This window comes from Serinus canaria, chromosome 8 (assembly GCF_022539315.1).
Source record: "Serinus canaria isolate serCan28SL12 chromosome 8, serCan2020, whole genome shotgun sequence".
Lineage (NCBI taxonomy): Eukaryota > Metazoa > Chordata > Aves > Passeriformes > Fringillidae > Serinus > Serinus canaria.
In genome coordinates, this window is record NC_066322.1 from 27,283,302 (window position 1) to 27,309,258 (window position 25,957).

Genomic DNA, 25,957 nt, shown 5'->3' on the forward strand with positions numbered 1-25,957 from the left:
TCTGACATATTTTGCCTCTGTGTTGACATAAACCTCACAGGAGTGAGGAGAGAGGAACTCCAGAGGAAATGGATGTGCCCAGCAGAGAGCTGAGGAGAACATGCAGCCCAGTCCTGGGAGCCATTCAGATGGCCCAAAAAGCCAGCTGTGCCCCTGCCAGGGCAGCTGTCCAAGGTGAATTCCCCAGGGAATTAGGTGATCAGCTGGCTTTCAGTCCCCAGGAATGACTGACCAAGGGGAACCAGAGGAATCCCCAACAGCAAAAGAAATCTGGACAGGGAGACTTTTTCAACTGTTGTTGAAGGAAACTGGTTGTAGAATGTGGGAAGAAGAGAGAGGGAGAATTAAAATAAAATATCTGTGGTGGTTTGTAAGGGGGGAGAGAAGGTGATTCTCTCACAGCCTGTGCTGAGGAATGGAGAGGCAGCTGAGGGAGAGGAAAGCATGTTATGGTTTGAAATTCCACCTGCAGCTTTGAGTCTCTGCTACCCAGAGGAATGAGCAGCTCATTTCCAATCAAACCTGGGAGTACCCAGAGCAGAAAGCCTTTGTGCCTGTTCCCACAGCTCCTGGGACAGGCCATGTGCAGGACAGAGCACCTGGCTCTTCTCATTACCCCCAGAGATCAATCAGCAACAAGCTGTCAAGCTTTTCTTCTTCTTCATTTCCTTTTTTTTTTTTTTGTTTTTTTTTTTTTGTTTTGTTTCAGTCATTAAAATCAACCAGAATTTCACATGCAACTTGCCTCACCTTGCAGCAAAATTACTCTGTCTTTACTCATCTCCTCCTCTCTGCTGCGTTGAACCTCAGCCACTTAGTCATGCCTAAAATTCCACTTCTGTGACCATGATGTAATACCCCCATGTGTCAGAGCATGGGGAGAATAAAGCAATATCTGAATCTACCCCTCTTCCATTTCCCCTGTCTCTAAGCACCAGACAAACTCCTTCCCAAGCTGGTAAAAATGTGCCAGAGTCTGTGCAGCTCCTTGGGCTGGAAGGAGTGACCCCACACAGGACATCGTAACAAGATGAGCCCAAGGCTGGCTTCAGGGGAAAAAGAGAGGTAAAAAGAGATTAAAAAAAGAAATCTGTGATGTAACCAAGGAGTTTCAGCCCATCCTGAGCCTACACAAGGTTTGCAAGGTGCTGGGACATGGGCACAGGTAAATAGGATACAGCATCTAATGCACATCAGCCACAAGAGAGGCCAAACCTCTGCCAAGCAGCTCTCTGTGCTGAACAAAACAAGAAATATTTGCCATGCAGAGCCCCAGCTGGGCAGCTGCACATCCAAACAGCTGCCCACAGCAGAGCAGAGAACTCTGATCAGGAGATGATCTGGGCTTCTCACCTCGTGTCAGCCACGTTCTCTGCAGAGGGGGCGTCTCTGGAGCCTGTAAATGCTGCTGATACCCCTGAGGCACCTCCACACCTGACCCAGGCTGCTCCATCGGGGGAGAGGATGTCAGCTCAGAGCACTGCAACCAGGGCCAGGAAAACCCAAACATCCCAATGCTCACCCTGCTGGTGCAGCTGGGATTGCCTTTCTTGTGCACAGACCCTTCCCTTGCTGGGGAGAGAACAAAATTCTTGGAAGGTTCCAATTAAATTTCAATAATTTATTTTTATTTTAAAAATTTTAAACACAACCCAAGAGCTATTAAAAAATCACAGAATGGTTTGGCCTAAAGGTGGCTCCAACACCCCCAGTGTATGGCAGGGACCCCTCCTGCTCAAAGTCCCATCCCACCAGGCCTTGGGCACTTCCAGGGATGGGGCACCCACAACTTCTCTGGCCACTGCCAGGGTCTCATCACCCTCAGAGGGAAGAATTTCTTCCCAATGTCCAATCTAAACTTGCACCCTTTCCGTTTAAATCCCTTCCCCTCTTTCCTGTCACTCCGTGCTCTTGTCACAAGCTCTCTGGGAGCCCTTTCAGGCACTGGAAAGGGCTCTGAGGCCTCCCTGGAAACTTCTCCAGGCTGAATGACCCCAACTCTGCCTGAGAGAGCCCAATGTCAGCATTAAGCCCTCCTTGAGTATTTAATGGTAACAATTAGCAAAAATGTCTTTAAACGATCAGCTAACTTGCTAGATCAGCTGATGACTTTAATAAAGTCAGCGTGGCACAAGCAGCCTGTGACTTGAAAAGGTCCCAGTCCTGCCATGAGCTCGCTCCCAGCCTGCAGGCAGAGCCCAGGAGCTCAGCATGGGCACTGCAGGGATGTTTGAGGGAGGAACCACAGAGCAGAACCACGTCCCACGTCCCACTGGCACCTGTGCCCCTGACCAGGAGCAAGCCTGGGAGCCCCAGCCCGGTCCTGCACCAGCTCTGCCCTCCTCAGGAGGCCCAGAACTGTTTGTAACAGCACTGCCCACCCCTCGGTGCCCCTGCCTCTGAAAGCTGCAGCTCTGGGGTGTCCTTGGCACTTACAGATCTCCTCCCCTCCCAAGGGCTCCCCTCATCCTGCCCCATCCTGACTGCAGCCACAGCCTGCATGGGTACTGTGGGGTGACAGAGAGGCCTTTGAGATCCTTCCAGCCCTTCCAACGCCGTGCCAGCAGGCAGAGGAGACACAGGGCAGGTTCCCTGTGGGCCCAAAATGCCCTGCCTCTCTCCAGGCTCCTCCCCAGTGAAAAGGGAAGAAGCTGAGGTGCTGGGCTGGTTTGGCTGCAGAGACAGCTGTGCAAAGAGCTTCCCACTCCTCACTTGGATGTCCCATCAGCAGCAGGGCAGCACAGCCCAAAAAGCAATCAGAAGAGCACAGCAGTTTCCAGCCTTTCCTGGAACAGTCTGCATGCAGCAGCTCCATCCCTGTGCTCTGCAGTTTCACCCTCTGATACGTGCAGAGAAGAAGTCAAGCCAGAAGACCCCTGAACTTTGTCCTTTTGAGATACTTTCCACCCTGAGAAATGCAGTGGAAACATCAACAATGCGAGCAGGGCTGCAGTTTTCCCCTCTCACTGGTCACAGCAGTAGCCAGACCACTGAGAAGTTTCAAAGAAATAAACTTCCCTGAAGCAGACAACACAAACCATAGCGAGCTGAGAGCAGCACCGTGGCAAAGGAAACAAATGCTGCAGGCTGCTGAGGAGCCCCAGCCACTGAGAGGGGGCTGATGATGGACCAGGGCAGCTTCTGTGTCCTGCCTGGTGGCAGTGACAGCCCCAGGGTCAGGACCCCGTGGAGCTGACACCAGGATGAACAAATAGGGTTTGGGGGTTATTTTACACCACTTTGTTTCTTTGCCCTCCAGACCACTCTGTGAGAAGTGCTCCTGGGGCCAGAGGTCACTCAGATGGAGCCTCTGGTGCTGACAAGTGCTGAGCAGCACTTGTGCTCAGCCACCCGTGCCCAGCTCCACTCCAGCTCCAAACTGTGGTTTGGGATCAGCCCCTTCCTGCTGGGCTCGGGCTGCCTGCTCTGTGCTGCCCACCCCACACCTCCCCAGCCCCAGATCCTGATGTTTCAGTGCTGGAGCTCCAAAGCCTCATGGAAAGGGCCCTGTGCAGTGCCAAGCAGGCACAAAGAGGGCACTGGCACATTTTCTGAAAAATCCCTTCACCAGGATTTCTTCTGCGGGGAAGATGAGAAGCCTCAGCTTCTCCTGTGTTTGATGCTCTGGAATGTGGACTGGAGGTTGTTTATCCAAACATGTGAATTGTTTTTACTTAATGGCCAGTCATGGCCAGCTGTGTCAGACTGAGGAGTCAGTCACAAGATTTTCATTATCATTCTTGTGAAGCCTTCTGTCTGTATCCTTCTCTTTCTTTGGTATAGTTCTAGTATAGCATTCTTTAATATAATATCATAAGATAATAAATCAGCCTTCTGAGAACATGGAGTCAGATTCCTCATCTCTCACCTCATCCTGGGGACCCTCACCAACAACACAGGATGAGGCTCCCAGATTTCTGCCACACTGCTGGAGAAAGAATGGAGCCCTGAGCCCTGATCACAGAGGCCTTGCAGGGCTTTGGCCACGGCCCATTGCACCAAATGAGGAGAGGACAGCACCACTCACTAGAAAAATATATATTTACCATCTGTGTTTTTCTCAGGAGAGAACATCTCATGGCAAGGGGCCCAGCCAAAGCCACGCACGGACAGGTGCCAGGTGTCACCAGCTGCACAGGGGAGGGGAGGCAGAGCAGGCCCCCACGTGCCGAAGGGGCAGGAGGGGCTGGAGGTGCTGCTTTCCCCCCGAGCCCCAGGGCCCTGCAGTGCTGTGCTGCAGAGCCCACGGCCACCCCACCATCCCCAGCACCACGGCGTGGCACGCTGCCATTGAGGGGCACCCCTCAGTGCTCCCGGCACCTTCCTTGCAAGGCACTTGGGCTGAGTTAAATAAAGAGGTTAGGGAGCATTTTCTGGGCTGGGAACGGCCCATAGCTTAACAGAGGATGAGCACAGCCCCTGTCCCAGCCCGGCGGGCAGGAGGGGCCTGAGGCGCAGCAGTGCCAGCGCTGGGCAGGGCCAGCCATGGCTCAGGGGGTGCAGCCATTCACCCTGCTCACCCCCACAGCACTGCAGTGCCGTGGCACCACCCAGACCCCTCCTTAACACCCCCAGCTGTCCCCAGCAGGGCTGTGCCACCACGGGGAGCAGCATCTCCTCAGATGGGTCCCACCATCTCCTCAGGCAGCAAGCAGCGATCCCAGCAGGGCCTGCAGCACGCCACGCTCTGAGTCTGTGGGGTTCCTGTCAGGAGAACAATGGTGCAGTTCTGTTCAGGCTGACACAGCACAGCCCTGGTGCTTTCAAGCCTTTCCCATTGCCTGGATCCCCTGGTGCTGAAGCCCAAGCACGGTTTCTGGGTGGGTTTTGTGGTGCCCAGGCCGCTCTCAGCCCTCACACATCCGTGTGGGGCTGCGTCTGTGAAGGGGCCGCCAGCCGCCCTCCATTTCACAGCTGAAACAAACCAAAGAAAGTCTTGGATTCCTCAAAGTTGACCAGGGCGATTTTGGAGACGTTGACGTGCAGGCTGTCCATCTTCCTGAGCCTGAAGAGAGCCCCCAGGTAGCTGCTGCGGGCCCACATCCTCTGGCCCGCGCAGAAGTTGGTGGCTCTGTCCTCCATGAGCACCAGGCTGCCCGGGGAGGCCGGGTTCCTCTTGTACACCACGTGGGCCAGGAGCTGGCTGTCACAGGCACTGCCCCGGAACAGCACCTGGGAGTACACAAAGTACAGCCCCGGCTCGCTGACCAGCAGCCCCCGCTCCTGGTACTGGATGCCGCTGGTGTAGGCATGGCCAGAGCTGGGCTCCCACTCCAGAGGCAGCTCCCGCTGGGCCGGGTTGCCTGGAAGGTGAAAGGAGGCCAAAGGAAAGGGTGGGAAGTGGGTTTGGTGGGGTGGGTTTGGCTCAGGTCACATCGCAAGGCAGATGTTCTCCGAGCCCTGTCAGCAGCGTGGAAATTCTCCTGGGCCTCAGCCCTCAGCAGTGCCAGCCCCAGTGTCACTCCTGCCCTGCACACCCCAAAAACCAGAGCCAGGCCTCACTGATGAGCATAAGTGAGGGGGAGGGTTGGTCTGTGAAGCAAATTTCCACTGTCAGAGCAGATGTGTCACCCAAGGAGAGCAGCAAAGCCTCTGTGGGGTGGGCTCTTCAGAACTCCAGCCATGGCACCCTCTGATCCTGTTCCAGCTGCCATGGCACCCTCTGATCCCATCCCAGGTGCCATGGCACCCTCTGGCCCCATCCCAGCTGCCATGGCACCCTCTGGCCCCATCCCAGCTGCCATGGCACCCCCTGCCCCCCTCCCAGGTGCCAGCCCTGCCCCCCAGCACGTACCTGTGACATGGGCTGCCCTCCTGGCCTCCTTCCTGTGCCCTGCACAAAGATAGGGAAGACATTGGCCACGAGCTCCATGGAGGAGTCAGCCCAGAGAGCAGGGGGCAGCTGAGACCCTGCAAAGCATCCATGCCACTGTCCAGGCAGGAACTGGAGCTGTCCTCTGGAGGGGAGAGCACAGCTAGGAAAGCTCTGCCTGCCCTGCAGGGCTCAGTTCCCTCTGGAGAGATGGGCCTGTTCCAGTGACTCCATGTTTGGAGCCCATCCACTCCATCCCTTCATTTTCCTCCACATCTACTTCATCTCCTCTAATTTCAGAAGCAGCATTTTCCTTTCTCAAGCCAACCAAAGTTTCCTCTCCACTCCCCCTTCTCCTTTACATTATTTCCCCATTTCTTTTTCCAGTCCCCTTAAGAAATTCAGGTTTATTATTTATGTTCAGCCTCTGCTAAAGAAGCCTGTGATCAAAGCACTGAACATCCAGTTCAAATGAGAGCTCCCCTTCCCCTAAGGGGGAAAATTTCTTGATATAGGGGTTGATGAGAACCCTTTCCCAAGAATTTTACTATTTAATTTTTTTTAAAATTCGGTATCAGAACAAATTTGAATAGAAATTTTCTAATTAATAAAATTCTCGGGGAGGTGGGGGAAATAAAACTTTTCAGAGCTAGAAAAAAACTGTCAAGAGGAGTGAAAGTTTCTTTCTGACTTGGCCATTTATGAAAAGGATATCCTCACTTATAACATTAACATGAAATGCAAAAGAAAAGCAATAGTTTGGAAGTTCAAACCACAGTTTTTAAACTGTTTCGCCCAAACTGAAACTTTTTTTTTTCCCCCTAAATGAAATCTAGAAAAAATTGGCAGGTTCTTGTGGAAAGTTTCAATTTCACGGGGCTCCTCCTGCAGGCACGGACTCACCTGTGAGTTTCTGAGAGGCTGGAGGGATGAGCTCAGCGCTGGCAGACTGGCAAGAGAGAAGAGGCACATTGGTTTAGAGCATTGAAGCAGCCCTTGGCAGGGGTTAAATCTGGGGATTTATCTCCATGGGGAGCTGCAAAGTGCTGAGAAATACACAGGGAAAGAGCCGTCAGGAGCACAGATATACCCTGATACAGCAGTCTCGCAGAGGAACAAGCACCCCCTTCCTCTGTCCCAGCAGCCACCGAAATGCCACCCCCGTGCCCCTTGGGAGCATCTCAGCCCCATTCCAAGGGCTTCTTTTCCCCTTTCCTCAGGGACCTGCGCCCAGCCAGGCAAACCTCACCTCTCTGAGTTCATCCACTTCCTTCTCCAGGTGAAAAATCTTAAATATGCTCAGCCCCACTCCGGTGAAGGCCACCAGGATCAGCAGGAACATCACGAGGAAGCCGGAGCTGCTCCTCTCCCCGTCCTTCTTCCGTGGCTTTCTGCTCCGGTCCGGGACGGGCGGTGGGAACGGAGCCGGGGGGGGACAGGGAGCCCCTGCCTCGGCACATCCATCCACCCAGAAGATCTGCGGGCAGTAATTCAGGTTCTGATGCACGGGTGGCAGCGGCACGGGCCGCACCTGCCTGCTGGGTTCGTCCCTGTGGCAGCCGAACCCCGGCGGGCCGGGCACCGCCCGAGCCCCGGCTCTGCCCTGCTGCGGCTTCATCCGTACGGTGCGAGGGATGCTGCGGCTCCGAAAGCCTCCGAGCATCAGCAGCAGAGCCCCTTCCGGCCCGGCAGGACCCTCCCTCCTCCCACAGCCCCGCTCCGGGGGCTGCCCTGCCGCCCGGGGCTCCGCGCTCCCGCAGCCGCTCCCCAAAATCTGCTGCCTCCGCACCGCCCGACCGCCGGCGGGGCTGCGGAACTGCAGGAAGGACAAACCCTCCGGCATGCTGCACTGCCTGGGACAGACGGAGCCCAGCAGTCCTCCCCGGCAGGGGATGCGGAGCCGAGCCCGTGGGATGCGAGGGATCGCTCCGTCCCTGCTCTCCGGGCATCCCTCTCTGCCTTTTCCCGCTCCGCAGGGCACGGCCCGGGCACAGGCGCTCTCCTGCCCCGGTCAAAGCCTCAGAGAGCAGGAGGCAGCCTGAGCAGAGCTGTCCCGGCGGGAACAGCCCGGGCAGAGCCAGCTCCGGGGCTGCCCTCCCGCCTTCCAAGGAAAAACCCAGAGTCCAGACCATGCTGCACTGTTCAGAGATCACTGCAACCTCCTAATCAGGAGAGAGAGGGATATTTCCATTTCTCAATCTCCATTCCTCATGTACTACAGATTTCTAATCGGGGACAGTGAGATTTCCCCACAGATTCCCAGGTGCATACAAGGGATTAGGAATACTTTTTCTTTCACTTCACAGCCCCGTGTTGAACTGTGTATTTCTATGGGGTGGTGTTAAAAAAAGGAAATGCTTAACACAAGAGCAAACCAGAGATTAGTTTCCTGTGGCTGAAGGCAGCAATCACAATACACAGGCTTTGATCTTGAACATCAAAACTGGGATCTGAAAAGGGCACATTTGAACCTTTGTACACTTGTTTCTCCAAAGCAAGGGCTCAGCTTTGCCTGCAACCACACCAATAAATCAGATGTGCTGACAAAGTCTTGCACCTCCAGACATCCCACTGCTTTTTGAAGATATTTACCAGCCCTTTGCTTCAGCAGCAATCCACAGCACAGGTTTCAACAACCCCATCTGGCTTTTCCTCACACTTCAGGGTTTAAGAGTCACAAAAGCAACAAAAATCCAACTCTAGCAAGGTCAAGCTTGGTCACGCCTGGCCTGGCTCAGTCCCCCTGTCTCTGTCCCAGAGCAGCCACCCAAGGACAGGTCCCCATCCCCTCCCACAGCCATTACAAGAGAGGGTCACACGATGGCTTTGCCTGGAGAGGATCCACTTCCACATTTTTCTGACACTGTGTTAATGCCAACAGCTTGTTGCGGTGGGACTGAGGAGAGAGTAGCAGCTTCCCTTAAATGTCACGAGTGTTCTTACTCCACACCCACTGCTTCCCACTTTCACAGAGATGCCTTTTTAAAGGGTGGGTGAAAGAGAGAGGCAAGGAAACCAACCGAAGCCATTTCAGCTGCACCTTCTTTTTTTGGATGCCCAGATCAAGAGCCTGCTAATAGCCCATGTGGTGGCAAACCAAAGGTTGGGGCTATTGTGCCATCTAAAATGCTTAGTGCACAACGTGCCTCCAGAGACCTCTCCCTCTGCTGCTCCTGCTGTCACTCTGTTTTCCTGCCACCCCCTTCAGACACCACAAGATGACAGACACTGACTGGGAGATGGTGCCAGGCAGGGCTGTGTCTGCGCAGCACATCAGGATCACAGAGCCTGGGGCTGGAAGGGACCCCTGGAGATCCTCTAGTCCCAAAAAAACCAGCTAGTGGTGCCTGCAGGCTCTGTGCTCTGCTGGCTTCCTGTGCTCAAACAACACAGGATATGAACAGGACTGCTGAAATCATGGCAGGACAATTTGCTGCAGGTAGGTACTTCAGTCATGTGAATTTTGCTGGAAGGCCAGAATTTAGACAAGGCTGAGGCCTCCTAACAAAGACAGCTGGGCAGGAAAATAGGGCATGAGAAGAACAAAAGGGGTGTCAGATTTGCCTCCACCACCCTATCCCCCTCTTGAACCAATCTGCACACCCTGTTTCCAGCAGCCCTGTTATGTCATTTGAACAAGAAGGAATATTTTCCAATGGAAACACCTTCCATAGCCCTCAGCAGAGAACTGCTCCCCTTTACCAAACCAACAAAAAACATCACAGGTCAGAAGAACACTCTCCTTCCCCAGTTCACCCGCAGAGGAGAGGTGGGAGCTCTTCATTAATGAGACACAATTATGCTGAAGTTGATGGCAGAGAATCAGCCAGCAGCTCAGAGTTTGTATCAGCAGGATTTAGGGACCTGCCTGAAACAGCCCAAAGCAAGCAGGACTTGAACAATGGTCCAGATCTAATACTTGACAGAAAATGAACCCTGAAACTCAAAACAAAAACTGAAGTGTGAACCTCTGTGTAGGAGAGGCTCTCATCGTGTTTTGGACAGAGTCTCTCTGGAAGCAATCAACAAATATTTCCTATTACACTAATGACTAGTGGAAATGTTAAAAAGCAACTCTTGAAAGCCAGCAGGGCTGCAGGAATTACACCCAAGAGCAACTGAGAAAGTTGAGAATCATTCGCATTCAAAAACACAGGACTCAACATCATGAGGACAGAGAATTGAATCAGAATAAAACAAGGCAAGAAACAAAGGCTGCAGATCAAGCTTTTTGGGTAGAAAACAATGTGCCAGAAAGAAAAGAAGTCTGATGCTGAGAGGCTCCTCAGCTAGACATGAGCTTCTAGCAGGGAAAGCCCACAGGCTCCTGTGAGAGCTCACACACAGCTCTGGGCATAGATCCTGCCCTATAGATCCCCTGGAACCTATGGGGCAGACAGGATCCATGGGGCACAGGGGATCTATAGGGCAGACACTCCTGGAACTCACTTCAACTCCAGAGAGGCTCTGGAGGAAGCTGCAGGAGCTGTTGGACAGAAAGGAGGTTCAAATCTGTCAGTTCAAGAGCAGATTGGCGGGGAGGGATGGACAGCATCTCTGTGAAGAGAGGGATGATTTCCAGCAGCAGAGAGCTCTTAAATCTCACAGAATAAAAAGCCTCCCAAGGAGCCACCAGTTGTGAGCCAAATCTGAAGGAGTTGGAACAAGAAGATTTTTGACTGAACACTGGTATGGAGGCTTGTGAGAGCTGCCTCCAAAGGGAGTGGGCCTCCATCTGCTGAAGCCTCAGAGGGGTGGACAGCACCTGAACTCACCCAGCCTTTGCAGATAGCATCAACATCTTCATGTTTTCTCTATTGTGTGTTTATCAACAGTTTGGTTTCTCAAATTTCCTCCACAACTGCTCTCCTTGCTGGGAGCATTTCTTGCACATATAAGCCATGGCAAGGACATTCAGAGGCACACACAAGAACAGGTTTCAAAGTCCACTGTTAACAGCCTTGGCCTGGCATTACAGTGCTTTATACATCCCTCTTCCAGGGAGCAAGGTGCTCTGTCCTCTCCTCCACCCTGATTCCAATGAGAAACCAGCAGTTCTGGATTCAGCCAAAGAGGACTCTGAGGTGAGAGAGAACCCAAGGAGCCAAAGCAGATGAGAAAAAGAGTAATTAAAATATTACTCTGCTGCTTTCATTTCTTTTGTGCCTGTGGTAAGTGCAGGGAACTGAGGTGGAGTGGCTGTGAGGTAAGAGGAATCTATTCTGAGAACAGAGCAGCAGGGTCATTCCAGGGTGTCACAGGACAAAACAGAACAGGGTGCTGTGGCCAGATGTGAGGAAGGCCAAGAGAACATGCAGGTGTTGACTTCCTGTCCCAGGTGAAGGGAGGACAGGACATTCCCAAGGGTCTCATTCCCAAACCCTTCTGCAGGGTCTGTGCCCTGCCCCAGCCTCTGAGCACAAGGGCAGCCCCAGCCCTGGCAAACACCAGCTGGCTCTGCTGGCCAGGGGGGCCTGGTTCCTGTTTGACAGCTTAATTTCTTCTCAGCCCATTCAAGACAAACAAACTGTAACTGTGTCATCACAGCTCACAGAAGCTTCAGTAGCTGCTGCTTTCAGTTATTTTTCTGGGAAAGAGAAACAGCAGACAGGGACTGTTGTTTGCTGTGAGCTCACAGAGGGCACCGCTGCTGGACGGAGGCTCCAACCACATCTGACAGGGGAGAAAAACAAGCCTCAAGGTGGCAAACGTTTCCTTTCCATCTCTAGGTCTGCAAGGGGCAGAGCTCAGTTCCTCTGCATTGCCTCCCAAAAGCTGCCCTGCTGCATGGGAGCTCCTGGTGACTCAATGGAAAGCAGCACAGTCACGGCCAGCTGCAGCCCCCAGCCCCTGTCAGGGTCAGACAGAAGGATCCTCTTTGGAAACTTCTTCAAATCTATCCTGCTTAAGTTAGAGAAGGGCTAAGTGAGCAAGGTGAGCTTTGACCTGTGGAGCTGTCACAAAGCCCAGCAGCAGCTGCAGTTGGACACTCAGGGTTTCCAGGAGATGAGACACCCTGCAGCACTCCGTGGGCAGGGCTCTCCACTCCTCTGTTCCAAAAGAAGTGGAACATGTTTGTACCTCATTAAGCAAAACCTGCCAAGCTGTTCCACCTCGTGCTGTAACTTGGCAAAAGCAGAAAGCCACACACCACCTTAGATCTGAGTTTTCTGCTTGCATCACCACACAGCTGGTAGAGTGTGCAGCTTTAAAAAAGCCCGATTTCCACAGATAGTTAATGTATCCTTTGGCCAACAGAGCATGCACTGACACAAGGTGTGTTTGCACCCATCCACCCTCACATGGAAATCTCCACATTAAAGAGATTTTTTTGACCTTGGGCTCAGGATCTGCCCAAGGACAGAGGGGCACCATCCTCACTCCAGCACACACTTTGGCTTCTGTTTTACACCAACAGCTGTCCAACCTTGCTTGCAATATCATGAGACTATCACGCAGGAATTTAAGATGTATAAACTCTCTTCATCAGAAACTATTATCCCTACATAAAGTCTATAACCAATTTAAGAGACTTGACTCCAAAAAACCAAATTTTGAAAGCTAGATTGCATGACATTAATAAAATTGAAAGTAAAAAATGACTCAAGAGCCCACATGAAAGGAAAACATTAGGCAATAATAAACTGATGGTAAGAGGAATTTTTTTTAGCAGTGGTTACAGATAACTAAAAGCAGGGTGGCAGCAGCAGGTGGAAGCTGTGGTTCAATCTCCAGTCTCTTACCAGAACACACTCTCAAGTCTGCCAAACCATAACTGGCCCTGTAGGTTCCTTCAGATGCTTTAGTCCCAGGCAGACTCTGGCATTCACATTTTCTGAACATGATTCCTTCACCCAAGGTTTTTCTCCTGGGAGGCTGAAAGGTGGCAAGAGAGGCTTCAGAGAAAAGACAATTCTTATCTCATTTGCTTCTCCTGTGTTGTGCTCATGTGGGGAATGTGTTTGGAGATTGTTCACCCACAGGTGATTGTTCCATTGCATTCTGCTATGAGTTGTTTTCACTCTTTGGCCAATCAGGGCCAAGCTGTGTCAGGACTCTGGATAAAGTCACGAGTTTTTACTATTATCTCTTTAGCATTCAGTAAGTATCCTTTCTGTATTCTTTAATATAGTACTTTTTAATATAATATAGTATAATAAAGTAATAAATTAGCCTTCTGACAACATCGAGTGAGACGCATCATTCTTCCCTGCCACAGGGGAAGGGAAGGGCTTGCTGTGAATTTACAATAGCACACTTCCCTGTGCTCATTACAGGACAGGCTCTATCACTACTATTTTCCCACAAATGCATCAACACCTTAGACCTAAGTCAGGCCCAATATAGAGGGAGCATGGTATTAAGGGAGCAGATTAGAAGGCATTTGGTTTTACATCTACAATTGTTAACTTGGAAATCTGAATGTGTGACTGGATTCCAACATGCAGCCTCATGTATCAGCACAGGATAGAGCTGGGAGTCCTTCAGTTCATAGCCAGTGTGCTTTCAAAGAGGGGCTGTTTTAAGGATTCAGTCATGTCCAGCTTCAGGTGATTCTTCTGAAAAGCCCAGTGGTTGCCTGGGCAAAAAAGGTACATCTGCTTCTAACAAGTGACATAAGAGGAAGGAGTAAATAAAAGAAACCCACACTTCCCCTCAGCACTCTCCTCCCTCAGCAAACTCCACATTCAGCAATATTTTTAAATCATAGTTCTGTGATGAAGCAGAGTCCTGAGACACTGCAGCTGAAACTCAATGCTGGGGAGGTCTCCTCTGACAAGCAGATGCAGGCCAGCCTGTGAATTTGGCATTTGGCTGCCCAAGTCCTGCTGGGCTTGCCAGAAATAAGTCAGAGGGGGAGCAACCAGTGAGGGGCAAACTTCAAGCTGAAAACTCTGGTTTGAGATAATGACTCTCTAACCTTCCTTTCAGGGCCTTTTGTACCACCCTTCACAAGCCTCGGCTGTGAGCAGCAAGAGGTCATTTCGTGCAGTTCTTCTCACAGAAAGCCACCACACACAGGGATCCCCAGAGTGAGCTGACCTGCTGGAAACCTCTACAGCAGCTTCACAGTGCCACAATTCCTGACCTTTCAGACAAAGCACCACTCAGCCCTCCGAATCCACTCCCCCACACTTTTCTTTATTGAAACAGAAAAACACATCTAGGCTGACAAGTTTATGAACTCCTTGCTACAGCCCAAAGGATCCCATGTCCTAGTCCTGGACTGAAATTTTAATACCAGTCCTTCTCTAAGAATGCAAGCCACAAGTTTCATTCTCAAAAACGCCCGTAAATGAAAGACAAAGTGTTCAGATTTATTCGGAAATTCACAGTTTCTAATGGCACTACAGCTCTGTAGTTACATACTCTTGCTCCACAACAGTGGACGCTGCACTCTGGTGGTATGAATTTTCTTCATCCAGGTTTGACATTCTTCTGAATTCATGTTCAACACGTCTGGTTCATGTGCTCTGACTGGCTAATTGTGCAGATCAACTCTGAAAGTACATCACTTTAAAGTACTCATAAACTAACAAGAAAGCAGCAAAAAAAACAAAGGCTTTAAATAAGTCACATTACATACAATACCTAGGAAAGGCATCAGATCTGTTAAAAAGGGTACCACTAAAAGTGCTCAATAAATTAACTTATTTTGTACAACGTGAACCTGTAACACCTGTCAAAAGGAATAACCTTTTGTTTCACTCACTCAGAACCACACTCAACAGTTCAGCAACCACACATCCTATAGTTTCCAAGTACACAGTCACAGTCAAAATAAAAACACTTGAGTATGAAATACCAGCCATACCAACACTGCACATTTGTTAGCCAATACAAAAGCAAACGTTATGGAAACACCTGCTGTGAGCCAGCCCCAAGGCTCAGACTCCCAGGCTTGGCAACACCAACACGCCCAGAGCAGGCTCTGGGAATGCACCCTCACATTCTTCAGCACAACAGCAGTGAGCATTCCTCATCCACTTCCTCCAGAGAGCTGCAGCAGGTCATTCAGGTGACAAATGCATTCCTCAGCCTCCATCACCAACAGGAAATCCTCCAGAGCCACCGTCACTGATTCTGCACATCAGAGTAAGCTCCGATTGTGACTGAAGGTGCAAGTAAACACAGTTGCCATCCCTGGTGAGAGATTTTCCTGAACAGAGTTTGCAAAACAAGAATCTAGTCAGGCAAGTCCATCTCTTGGTATTTTTACAGTATCCAGTCCACATTACTAAGTCCAGCTGAAGGCCAACATGTCCCTTTACAGCACTGTAGTGTTGCATCTTCAAAAAAAGCTAGAGAAATTACAAAATAAATCAAATGACAAACAATTGTATCTCCCCTCTTCCAGTGGCATTATAAATAGACAAAAGGCACATAAATATGGGAAGGTGCAAGAAATAGGAACAAAGCTAAAGGAAGAGGATTAGGCTTTTATCCCTATTCCACCCAACAAACTGGGTTTCAAAAAATTTCTGCCCCAGGAACTGTGAAAAAAAACCTTTATAAAATGAACCCTGCCCTCCCTCCCCCCAACGCTGTTCTCATAGGAAATTATCAGCCTTGTAAAGCTGCAGCTTATAGCCAAGATTGACACAATCCCATCTATTTAAAAAGGCAGAAACCAAATTTCTGAATACTTTCCAATGAGTTGAGCTCTTCGTCTCCCACTATCCTCCCCCAGAATACCACAGACTGTTCTCAAACGAACAAACACTCTCCTGTTTGAGAAGTTCAGCTAGGTTTAGATGTGTCCAGAGACTGTCGTGACACCGAGTGTTCCCACTGTTATATCTTTGTTTCCTTTGATTATGTCATGCAGGCTTGGCATCGACCCCGACTTAGTCTGTATTAGAGTTTTTATGAGCTTCCCTTGGTCTGAAACTTTCGACCGCCTCCTCTTGATAGCTCTCTTCTCAGTCTTTGTCTTTTGGGTCTGCCCGTTGCACAGGCTGGTGCACGCTGAGATGCCACAGAAATAGGACTCGTCCGACTGCGACGATGTCTCGGAGCTCCCCTCTGAGGGAGGGCCCTTGTAGGAAGAGTGATAAACCTCCCCAATGTTAGAGAAGTCTCTCTGGTTCGTGAAGGGCTTCCTTCCTTTGATCTCCCCATTGGCTATCGGGTGCAGGGGCTCTGTTGTTGGCTTAATAGTCTCTGGTTTTTCACTTTTGTACTTGCAACGCTTTTTCTGAAACCACAAGTGAAAAAAAAGAAATGGTTAAGTTCTGGGAGGCAAGGAAAGCATGGAAGCCAAGCCTAGGAACCAGCAGAGAGAGCAGCTGAGACGTGAAGCACCTGCCAGCACAAACACCTCAGCCCCAGTGTCACTGTGATAGTTTATGAAAATCCTTTGGTTAGGGTTTTCTGCTGAGAAGCCTCAGAAAAGAAATGTAGACAATAACCATCTGATGGCTGTGGAATGTGGTCTGGACATGGTTTAACAGCAGGTACACCTTTGATTGGTCTCATGTGAATTGTTTTTACTTAATGACCAATAACAGCCAGCTGTGTCGCGGCTGTGAGCAGTCATGAACTTTTGTTATCATTCTATTCTATTCTTGTCCAGCATTCTGTATCATCTCTCTATTCTGCAGTATAGCATTTTTAAGATAATATCATATCACAAAACAATAAATCAGCCTTCTGAAACATGGAGTCAAGATTCTTATCTCTTCCCTTGGTGGGGTTGCCTGCAAATTCCACACCCCAGCAGCTCCCTCCCCACAGGCTCAGACTGTACCTTCTTCTCTGGGGAAAACTTCAGGGGCTCCACAATGTACAGATCCTCTGGATCCACTGCAAGAGAGAACAGACACTCAACAGTGCTGACACTGCCAGCTCTAGAGCAACACAGTCCCAACTAAACACAGCATGACAAAATATTCCCCTGAGCAGGCACATTTCTCCCTCTCTGCCTTTGTAAGTTGAGGGGGCCACAACACAAACACTCTAAGTCAGCACACAGAGAAATTCCCCTGTGCTGTTGTGGCAGCTGCCAGTGACACACACCTGAAAAGCCCTGGCCTTCTCACAGTTATGGCCATGGGAGGGGTGCAAAGAACATCCTTTGGGGGAAAGGAGGAGTCAGTGAGTGGTGCAGTCTAGGCAAACAAACTGCTCCCAGTGTAAGAGTGTGTCATGTGCAGCCTGCCCCAGACAGCACAGATGTGCACCTACCAACAAGGCAGATGTTCACACGGACCTGAGACCAGCAGGGAGAATTTGGGAAAAGCATTGTCTTGAAAGAAAAAACAGTCTAGACCTTAGCTAGTGTTCATGGCATCACACTGCCAACTCCAGAGTTTTAATGGAGTTTTATTCACAGGACAAACCTGTGAGGCAAGTTTGCTGCACCCAGAAGAGCTGTGTCAGCAGCATACTTGCTAGTTACTGTGATCTGCAACACTTTCTTTTGCATGGCACTCCTGGCCTCAGAAATCAAAATTCAGTTGTCCCAAATCTACCATGAATACTGCAAAGATCAGATCATTCCTCATACCCAAGCCAAGATAAATGGTCTAAGTTTTCTTACTGAAGATGCTAAATTTGAATCCTAAATACCTGCCAAGTTTTAAACATGGGCTATCAGGACTTCAGGAAAGTAGGACACTCAGACTTCCCACGTCTGGCATTTCCAAGAGAAAAAAAAAGCTACTTTCTGCAAGCTTCACAGCTTTGCAGACCTGAATGCCTGCACTGATTGCTCCTAACCCTAAAAAACCATCTGCAAAGCAGAACAGATCTGTAGCAAAAACTGCCTGTAAAGTTTTAGCATAATTCAGCACAGTTCTGTGAATATCTGGTAACTTGTTTACAAACCACCTTATGTTACAGAACACACACATGAACACACACACATTGTGCAGCACTAAGAGCAACAGCACAGACCAGATGTATGATATGAATAATACCTTCTTTACCAGCTAGCTGAAAAGACTGGGATCTGACCAGTGGAAGGGACGTTCTTCTTTTCAAATTCATATCATCATAGGAAGAGAAACACCTAGGAAATTCCAGAAAGCTTTTTTAACACATTTTTCTCAGGATTTTGTCATGTACATTTCCTCATTAAAAATCATCCTCGGCAGAAAGAACTGAGGTCTGCTGAGGTGCCCAACAAAGCCTGGCTATCAGACACGGTACTGCGTTTGCTACAAGTTACCAAGCCATGTTTTTCAAGTACAGTAGCCCCAAAATGCTCCTAGGAGAGTGTTATGATTGAGAGCCCCTTGCTATCAATTCTGTGTGCAGCAAGAAAACTCAGAATTAAAGGAGATGTGCCAGTACCAGCAGACTTAGGAAACATTAAAAAAAGCTGCAAGAACAATTAAGTTTCAAATATAAATACATTACCTTTTGGGGCTAGGGTAGTGATTGCTTTTGGGAATTTTTGAGAGGTAATCTTCACAGAACTGAGAAGGGCTCCTGCACCGCTGCACAAAAAGCACCAAGCCCAGGATGAGGCAGAGAACCAGAGAAATCACCAGGTAAGTCTGGCGGTCAGAAACCTGCAGGGATTGGAGACAACTGCTGAAGTCACAACAATTCCATGGCATTGCCATTCTTATGTTTTAAGCTCTAAAAGACAAGTGCTATGTTCTCCACTCACTTTTCTTTAGTTTCACTAAACACCTGCTCATGTTTCAGTAATTTTTCTGAGGTTTGATGCAGTCTATTGGCTGTGCAGCATTCAGGAGTGAAGGCTGAATGCCACTAGCTGCTATCAGGACAAGATTCCCCTGCCTCCAATATCAGCACAACTACAGAAGCTGCCACCCCCTGCAAAGAGCATCCCAATCTCCTTGAAAGCAATACACTTCCCATAAGAAACCAGGCTCAAAGTAAATTCTCTGGTTCACAGCTGACATGGATGCAACACTATGGCAAATCTAAACTGTACTTTTTATCAACTGGCACTGTAGTACTTCACAAAATACCATTATAATCACTTGATTCAATGTGGTTTCACTGACCACAGCCCTCAAACAGGAGCTCATCCAGCCAGGCATCAAAAGAGGAGTCTCACCAAGTGCTAGCTCAAGGGAGGTCTTTGGCAATACCCACAAAATATAAAAGATCATGTTTATGGTACTGCTTGAAATGTCAGGCAAGCAGAACAAACATTGGAGAGAAAATGTTCCTAATATTGTTGCCAAGATTTCCCTAATCTCTAAAGATGACAATAGCCAGCAAGGAAAGGAGAAGGCTGCCTGGGCTCAGACTACAGTCATGGGGGCTAGGGGGGCTGCAGTAACTATGACCAATTTTGCTATGACCAAGACAGCTCATGTCACTCAAATCTGCAGCCAGAAGTTTCAGATAGAGTAGGCTGAAAGCAACACAGCAGACGATTTAAAACTCCATTTGAAGACTCTGGTCTCTTCAAATGAGATGTGTTTAGGCATCCATTTCCTCTGGATTGTGATTACCTCACGTTTCAGCTCCGCCACGGTCGCTGACAGATTGGAAGCCAGCTGGGTCATGTTGGTGAGCTGTGCTTGTAGCAGCTGGATTGCCTCTGTCTGACGCTGGTCCTGTGGAGAACAGAGTCATGGGCATGCTGTCAGTGGCCAGGTTCACTGTCACCTGCCCTCATGGCCACAGAATTAGTGTTCTGTCTGACACAGCAAGGCACTCAGCAGCCACACAGCCTACCCAGCATTGCTTCCAACACAGTGTTCACATAACATCTTTGTTTGTCAACTAACATTATGCCAAGTGCATCTCATTAGAGACACTTCTGCTGTCCTCACCACGGGCAGAGTGAGCAGGCAGCTCCACACAGTCACTGTCAGGAGGCCAGAACACACATACACAGCTGCCAGGCACAGCTCCAGTCCAAGGCTGATGCACAGGACAGGAGCCCACACCAGCCAGGAATGGCTCCTTCCCAGCTAACAGCTACTCCCTAACAGGACTCAATCCTATGAAAAATTAAGGAAGTTGAGCAGAACACCACGGGGGCTAACTTTAGACTGACCAGCACTGATACTCTTCCAAAAAAACCCCAAAGCCAACCCAGAAAAGGCAACACACAAAAGCTGCCATTTTCTTCACTGTTCATGGATGAAGAAACTCCAGGCCTGGGACTGCACTTCAGAAGCTTTCAGACAGTCTGGGATCAAGTCTGCTATGCCACATGCACAGCTGCTTTAGTGAATGTTTAGCACAGCAGTTACTGCTCTATTTCACAGCTGCTCAGGAAAGCCAAGATGGCAGAGCAGGGAAAACCCACATTTTAAAGAATGAAGTAAAGTTTTTGTTCCAAGCACAACATTTTTAAATGCACATTTAGCCTAAGCCATTACTGTTCCCCTCTGCCTTTCCATAGGGTCAGTCTCTTCAGCAGCAGGGAAACTGTCAATCAATACTTTAAATCAGATACGAAAAATGAACCAAGTTTAAAAAATTGTTTTGAGTGCAGTTACAACGAACAAACAAGGGTTGGAACTGACCTGGATAACTTTTTCATTGACAAAGACATTGAAGAGTTGTAGCCATTACCAGCTGACAACTGATCTTTTCTTCAAGTACAAAATCAGAAAACAGAGCTGAAAATGGCTTTATTCTGAAACAACTGAGAACATGTCTAAAAATCTTATAATGAAGAAAAATAGGGAAGCATGGAATGGATGCTCTTAAAAGGCAGATATACAGCTCAGCTGAAAGAGGATTTCTGCACCTCTGTGCAACTCTTCATTAAAAGCAAGCATTTCTAACTAGGAAACCACCTCAATACTCCAAACAAATCATACCTGCTCTTCTGCTATTCTTGAGGTGTTCTGAAGTTTTATTATTGTTTTATTGAAAGCCTTCTGCATTTCTTCCATTTGTTTTCGGTACCTAAAACAAAAAGTGTTGAAGGCTGAAATGTTAGTGCACAAAACTCCTCAGCTTAGACTTGTCTTTAAGTCTAAGACATGACTGCCAGCAAAAACCTTCTCTTTGCCCAAAGAGCTTTATTTAAACATCAAGTGGTACCTGCTTTTAAATTTCACAATTAAAACAGATGTCAGATTTGTTTTGTTTTTTTCCCCCCAAGGTTATGGTCCAATCTATTTCAACACCTTCAAGCTCAGTGCCAATTTACTGAATTCACTCTGCACAATAAATATAACTGTGAGCCCCTTCTTTGGAACCAATTCTGAAATGGGTACATCTCCCCACTCTCCTGTAGCTAAGGAACACCACAGATAAACACCAATACACAGAGACATCCTTCACAGTAAACTCTTGGTTCCCTCTCCACAGCCACTTATTCACCCAGAGTTACTACAGATAACAGGGTAGTTTAAGTGGAAACAATTTTATAAAAAAGGCATTGTAGGTGTGTGACATTCAGTTCAACAGTAACAGAAGGATGTGCCCTTTGGTAGACAGAATTATGGACAGGATTAGTGCCTATATCCTGACAACACTTCATCCTTTTAAAAAACCCACAGCAATACTCCTCAAAAGAAAACATATAGGATTTTATCTGAAATACAAAAAGGGAAGAAGCCCTGATTCACACAGGGTAACTCCAACAGCCACCTAGGCTGGGTCCTTTCATCAGCTTTCCATAAAGCTTTAAGCTGTGATTACTGTTGTGCTGCACTAAGTGGTTTCTTTAGTTATTGTTTTGCACTGGGTGATCTTGTTATTTTGCACTGAATAGCTCACACGGTCTGTTCCACACACACCCCTCTCCCCCAAGCCCCAGTGGAGGTGGTCTTGTCAGTCCCTCCCATCACCTCTATTCCATTGGCTGTGGCCCTTCTCCTCTGCCCCCCCCCCCCCCCCGGGTTTAACATCTCCTGAGACTAAACCCTCTGGTCTCTTTGGTCTCTTTCCCCCCAGGGACTCAGCCTTGCCCAGACAGCTCCTATCCAGGAATAAAGTGGGGCTCTGGCCCTGAGAGGAAAGAGCTCCTCGAGTCTTTTACTTTTGTCCTTGTAAGGCTGAGAGGGGCCGAGGGTCCAAAGCTGGCCAGATCAGGCCCCAAGAGCTCAGCCCTTACAATTTCCCCTCTGCCCAAGCTCCCCTGTCCCTCACAGCCTGGACCCCTCCCAGCCCTGCTCAGCCTCACCTCTGACTGAGCTCCTCCAGGTAGCGGCTGCTGAGGGACATGTTGACCTCCAGGGCCTTGATGCGGTTGTTGAGGCGCATGAAGACAGATTCCTTCTGGTTGGAGCCATGAACCAGGTTCCCGTTGGCATAGCCCAGCTCTGTGGAGTTCTGCAGCTCAGCATAGAAATCTGTGGCTGTTCTCTGTGGCCCCCCTGAGGCTGGGAGTGCCAGCAGAACTTCTTCTGCCACCTGCTCATCCTCCTTTGTCTCGGCAGGCACAGGAGGCTCAGCAGGAGGCACAGCAGGTTTCTGCACTTCTGGAGTGCTCTCCTTCCCTTCCACAGCATCACTGGCTACCACATCCACTGTGCTCTCAGGCTGCAGAACAGTCTCTGTAGGCTTTGGAATCACTGGGGTAGCAACAGGCTCTCTTGTGCTCACCTCCTTTACCTCAGTGGTCACACTGGGCTCGGGGCTTTCTTCTACAGCAGAGCTCTCAGCCTTCTCCATTTCAGTGCTGAGCTCTGGGACATCCACCTGTGGAGTCACCCTTGGTGCTACCTGGCCTGAGTCTTCTTTTGGAGGCTCCAGCACCATGTCTGTGGTGGGGGATGGCTTCACTTCAGAAGTAACTTCTAGAAGGAGGGACTGAGAGACAGTTTGAGGATGGCTGGGCTCCAGCTCAATGGACTCTGTGGTCTCATTGCTTATCTCCTCGTGGACTGCACTGAAATCAACTGCAACAGCAGACCCAGGGGGTTTCTCAGCTTTGCTGTCCACTTGCTCAGGCAGAGGCTCCTCTGCTGCTGTGTGGGCAGACTCAGTCAGAGCTGGCTGCGGCTGCTGCACATCCACAGGGTGAGCTGGCCTCTCTTCCCCTCCAGTTTTACTGTGCTGCCGATGCACGGCTGCTGCAACCGAGCACCACTTCAGCAGGTACTCTGAGAAGGTGGAAATGCAGCACACTGCTGCCATGTCACTGCAGTACTTCTCTGTCTCCAGCTCAAACCATGCTGCTGCCTCCTCTTCCTGCTCATCACTGGACAGCAAAGTTACTGTGGACTGGCTTGTATCTTCTTCATACTCCTGCACTAGCTGAACAATTGGGCTTTCTTTAGTCAAATCCACCATTAATTGCTCCTTCTCTATCTGTGGAATATCTGTAGTAACAAGTCTACAACAGAGTTAAAAAGACAAGGTGTTGATTCAATAGTTTTACATCCCTGCTATAGAAGACTGTGAAAATAAGTCTTTCAGAAAATTAGCAAGGCTTAGTCCAGTGACCAAAAGCCAATTTTGAGACAGAAAAAAAAATTCTGCAAGGTAACATTTTCTCTGGTGATTTTCAGTCCCAATAAGCAAACAAATTATTTCAAACCCTGCCTCTTAAACAGCAAGCCTTCTCAATTAGATATTGTCCCTTCCCTCACCCCTGAAAAAAACCACCAGTTCAAATCCTCTTTTTCACACAGCAAGCATCTTACTCTACTGATGCAATCCTCAAATGCAAGAATCACAACATTCCCACTCACCTACCTGAGTGTCTCAGCAAGAATGATAGAAAACTGTAAAGCCACTAAATACAGCACAAGTCATGTCTTAACATTTAAGAGGCAGGGTCTTGGCCTTAAGCAGCCTAATTATCAGCAATTGTAATTACTAAGAAACAGACTCTATACAGAGCTTCTTATCTCAAGCTCACTCTGTACATTTGCATATATGTTTTCATCAAGGGAAGTCTACCAAAGTATAAGCTTCCAAATCAGAAGTTTATACAAACCAGAAGTTTATAGCAACACATTTTATATTCCTAATTGGTCTCCCTTGCAGGAGACCACAAAACCTGGACCAATATGAAACCAGTTTCTGTATCAAAACAAAATGCACCACAATGGACATAGCTGTAACAGACAGCAACAAAAACACTTTATGTCTCTGGTTAGTGCCATTGCAATATACAGATTTTACCAAATACTTATTTCTTCCCTTGTTTAAGTCTGCATGCCATATCTGAGCATCCTACTACCCAGGATTGCAGACTGGCCCATGTTGGTCTCTGCTTGGAGCACATTACAAACACCCCAAGAGCAGTCACTTACTCTGGTGAAGGAACAGGTGTTGGTTCAGGCAGTCTTGGTGCAGCTGTTGAAGTTGCAGGGGTGGCAGTGACATTTTCAGACACACTTTTGTTCCCAGCTGCACAAAGGAGGAAAATGTGAATGTGAAAACTTGCTGTCCACTTGCTCAGGCAGAGGCTCCTTTGTTTTCAACAGATTCTGAGATCTGGGTTTATTATTGGTGGGGTTTTTTTGATGATTAACTGTGCTACCAAATTAACTGCAGATGCCATCCAATGTTACCTGAATGAAATGCTACTGACAGTTTTTCACTATGGGGTTGTGAACAGTCCCAAAATACTTCAGAGAAAGAAGCAGCAAGTTAGGACAACTCCAGCTGGGTAACACAGAGAGTAAAGATCTCCAATAAAGCTGAATAAGCACATGTAATCTTTGTATAGGTCTTCTTCTCAGCAAATTCAGCATCTTTGTTTCACTTTTCACAGTCACTAGGTTCTATGATACTAATCAGATATGTCACAAAAGGTGAAAAAAGTAATTTAAACCATGACAGACTATCCAACTCCTCACCAAAAAAAAACCCCAACTTAACAAAGAAATGCACTTTCCATAACGCTTTTGTTCCAGATTGCAAGGCAAGATGTATTCTATCAACCACCTGTATGGCAGTTGTGGTGTGTCAAGTGGGCAGTTTGCCTTATCTCTCTCAGTGATCACAATCACTCCTCCCTCTGGGGGGACACCTGCTGATAACAGGATACTGAATGTCACTGCATGGCTGATAAGAACTACAGCATCCCACTGGGAGATGGGAGCCCAGAGGGAGGAGCCAAGCATTCCTACCCAGATGGAATCTGGAGATTCTGGAACACCAGCACAGCTTCTCCACTGGATTTCCTTCCCAGAGGAGCAGCAGCTGCCTCTTCTTCCACTGGATCTTCAGAGGAAGATTCCACCCTTTTCTGCAGGATCCCTGCTCCAGCAGAACCACCCCTGACACTGCAGGAGGGCTGCAGCCACAATTCCATTTGGACTGCTACCAACACCCTGACCCACAGGGTGTCAGGCTGTGTTCTGGCTCTGTCAGTGTTGCTTTTGGTTTACTGCAATGTTAATTTTATCCTTTTATTTCCTTCCCTAGTAAAGAACTGTTATTTTCTGCTCCCATATTTTTTGACTGAGAGCCCCTTAATTTAAAATTTATAGCAATTTGGAGGGGTGGGGAGGGTTTACATTCTCCATTTCAGGGGAGGCTCCTGCCTTACCTAGCAGACTCCTGTCTTTCCAAACAGAGACAGATTTTCATCTAAAAAACTACAGTACCTTCAGTTTCAGATGACTCCTCAGTTTTGGCTCCAAGCATATTGGCAGCAATGTTCACCATACTCAGGATAGCATCTAAAAGAGAACAACAACTCCTCAACAAGGGCATTCTCAGAGGGCCCAGAGCTCAGCAGCACCAAGAAATTTGCTATTTTACCATACTTGTTTGAAATTAATCACAGTGTAAGGACATAATATCTGGTGATTCTATTACACTGGAGGCAGCTGGTTTTTTTAAAGGTAAATGTATAAGCTAGAAACCTGTATTTGAAAACCTGCACCATAACACCCACAGATCTGCCTTACACTTATATTTATTTTAAGGAGCTGTTAAGTAGAACAGTTCCTCTCCCCTCTGAATTCACAGAAGTAAATTCCAAGAGGTCCTGCTCTACATCAGCACTGAATTAAATACAGCTACTCTTTAGTCTTGATATTGACAACAAACATAATGGCCAGGCTTATTTAGAAGCTGAGGAGCAGGTAAAGAGCACTATATTGTAAACACACAGAAGCTGGCTTGTTTTTGCCCATTTCTCCCCCACCCAGCAACATATAGCAGTGTATGTCATATGGCCAAGGTCATCATAGAGAGGCATTTTAGCAGCAATGACAAATTCCTTGGGCTCCAAGAAGCTGTGTTCAAAATTTTGGTTTGCCTTTCCTCTAGAAAATGAAATTGCAG

At 48.6% G+C, this 25,957-nt stretch overlaps 2 protein-coding genes across 4 annotated transcripts in view; both read right to left on the reverse strand.

Annotated features, from left to right (window-relative positions):
* Window positions 1-3,818: 3,818 nt before the first annotated feature.
* FASLG (Fas ligand) lies at window positions 3,819-7,490 on the reverse strand. Its single transcript, XM_018923454.3, has 4 exons — window positions 7,062-7,490; window positions 6,716-6,761; window positions 5,795-5,833; window positions 3,819-5,303 (listed from the first exon to the last, which is right to left on the reverse strand). Exons 1-4 carry the CDS (start codon window positions 7,473-7,475, stop codon window positions 4,909-4,911), a joined length of 894 nt encoding a protein of 297 aa, XP_018778999.3. The 5' UTR covers window positions 7,476-7,490; the 3' UTR covers window positions 3,819-4,908.
* A 6,619-nt stretch (window positions 7,491-14,109) lies between these two features.
* The window catches only part of SUCO (SUN domain containing ossification factor), a 39,891-nt gene continuing 28,043 nt past the window's right edge, over window positions 14,110-25,957 (reverse strand). For 2 of the 3 annotated variants that reach the window (XM_018923498.3, XM_009098452.4), the window contains 9 exons: window positions 25,273-25,347; window positions 23,971-24,067; window positions 21,891-23,045; window positions 20,578-20,665; window positions 19,252-19,356; window positions 18,176-18,330; window positions 17,734-17,825; window positions 16,563-16,618; window positions 14,110-16,010 (listed from right to left, as the gene is read on the reverse strand). In XM_018923498.3, coding sequence (XP_018779043.1) covers window positions 15,564-16,010; window positions 16,563-16,618; window positions 17,734-17,825; window positions 18,176-18,330; window positions 19,252-19,356; window positions 20,578-20,665; window positions 21,891-23,045; window positions 23,971-24,067; window positions 25,273-25,347 — 2,270 coding nt within the window. In that variant the 3' untranslated portion in view covers window positions 14,110-15,563. The remainder of the gene's footprint in view (window positions 16,011-16,562; window positions 16,619-17,733; window positions 17,826-18,175; window positions 18,331-19,251; window positions 19,357-20,577; window positions 20,666-21,890; window positions 23,046-23,970; window positions 24,068-25,272; window positions 25,348-25,957) is intronic. The other variant, XM_030226694.2, reaches the window with a different exon arrangement.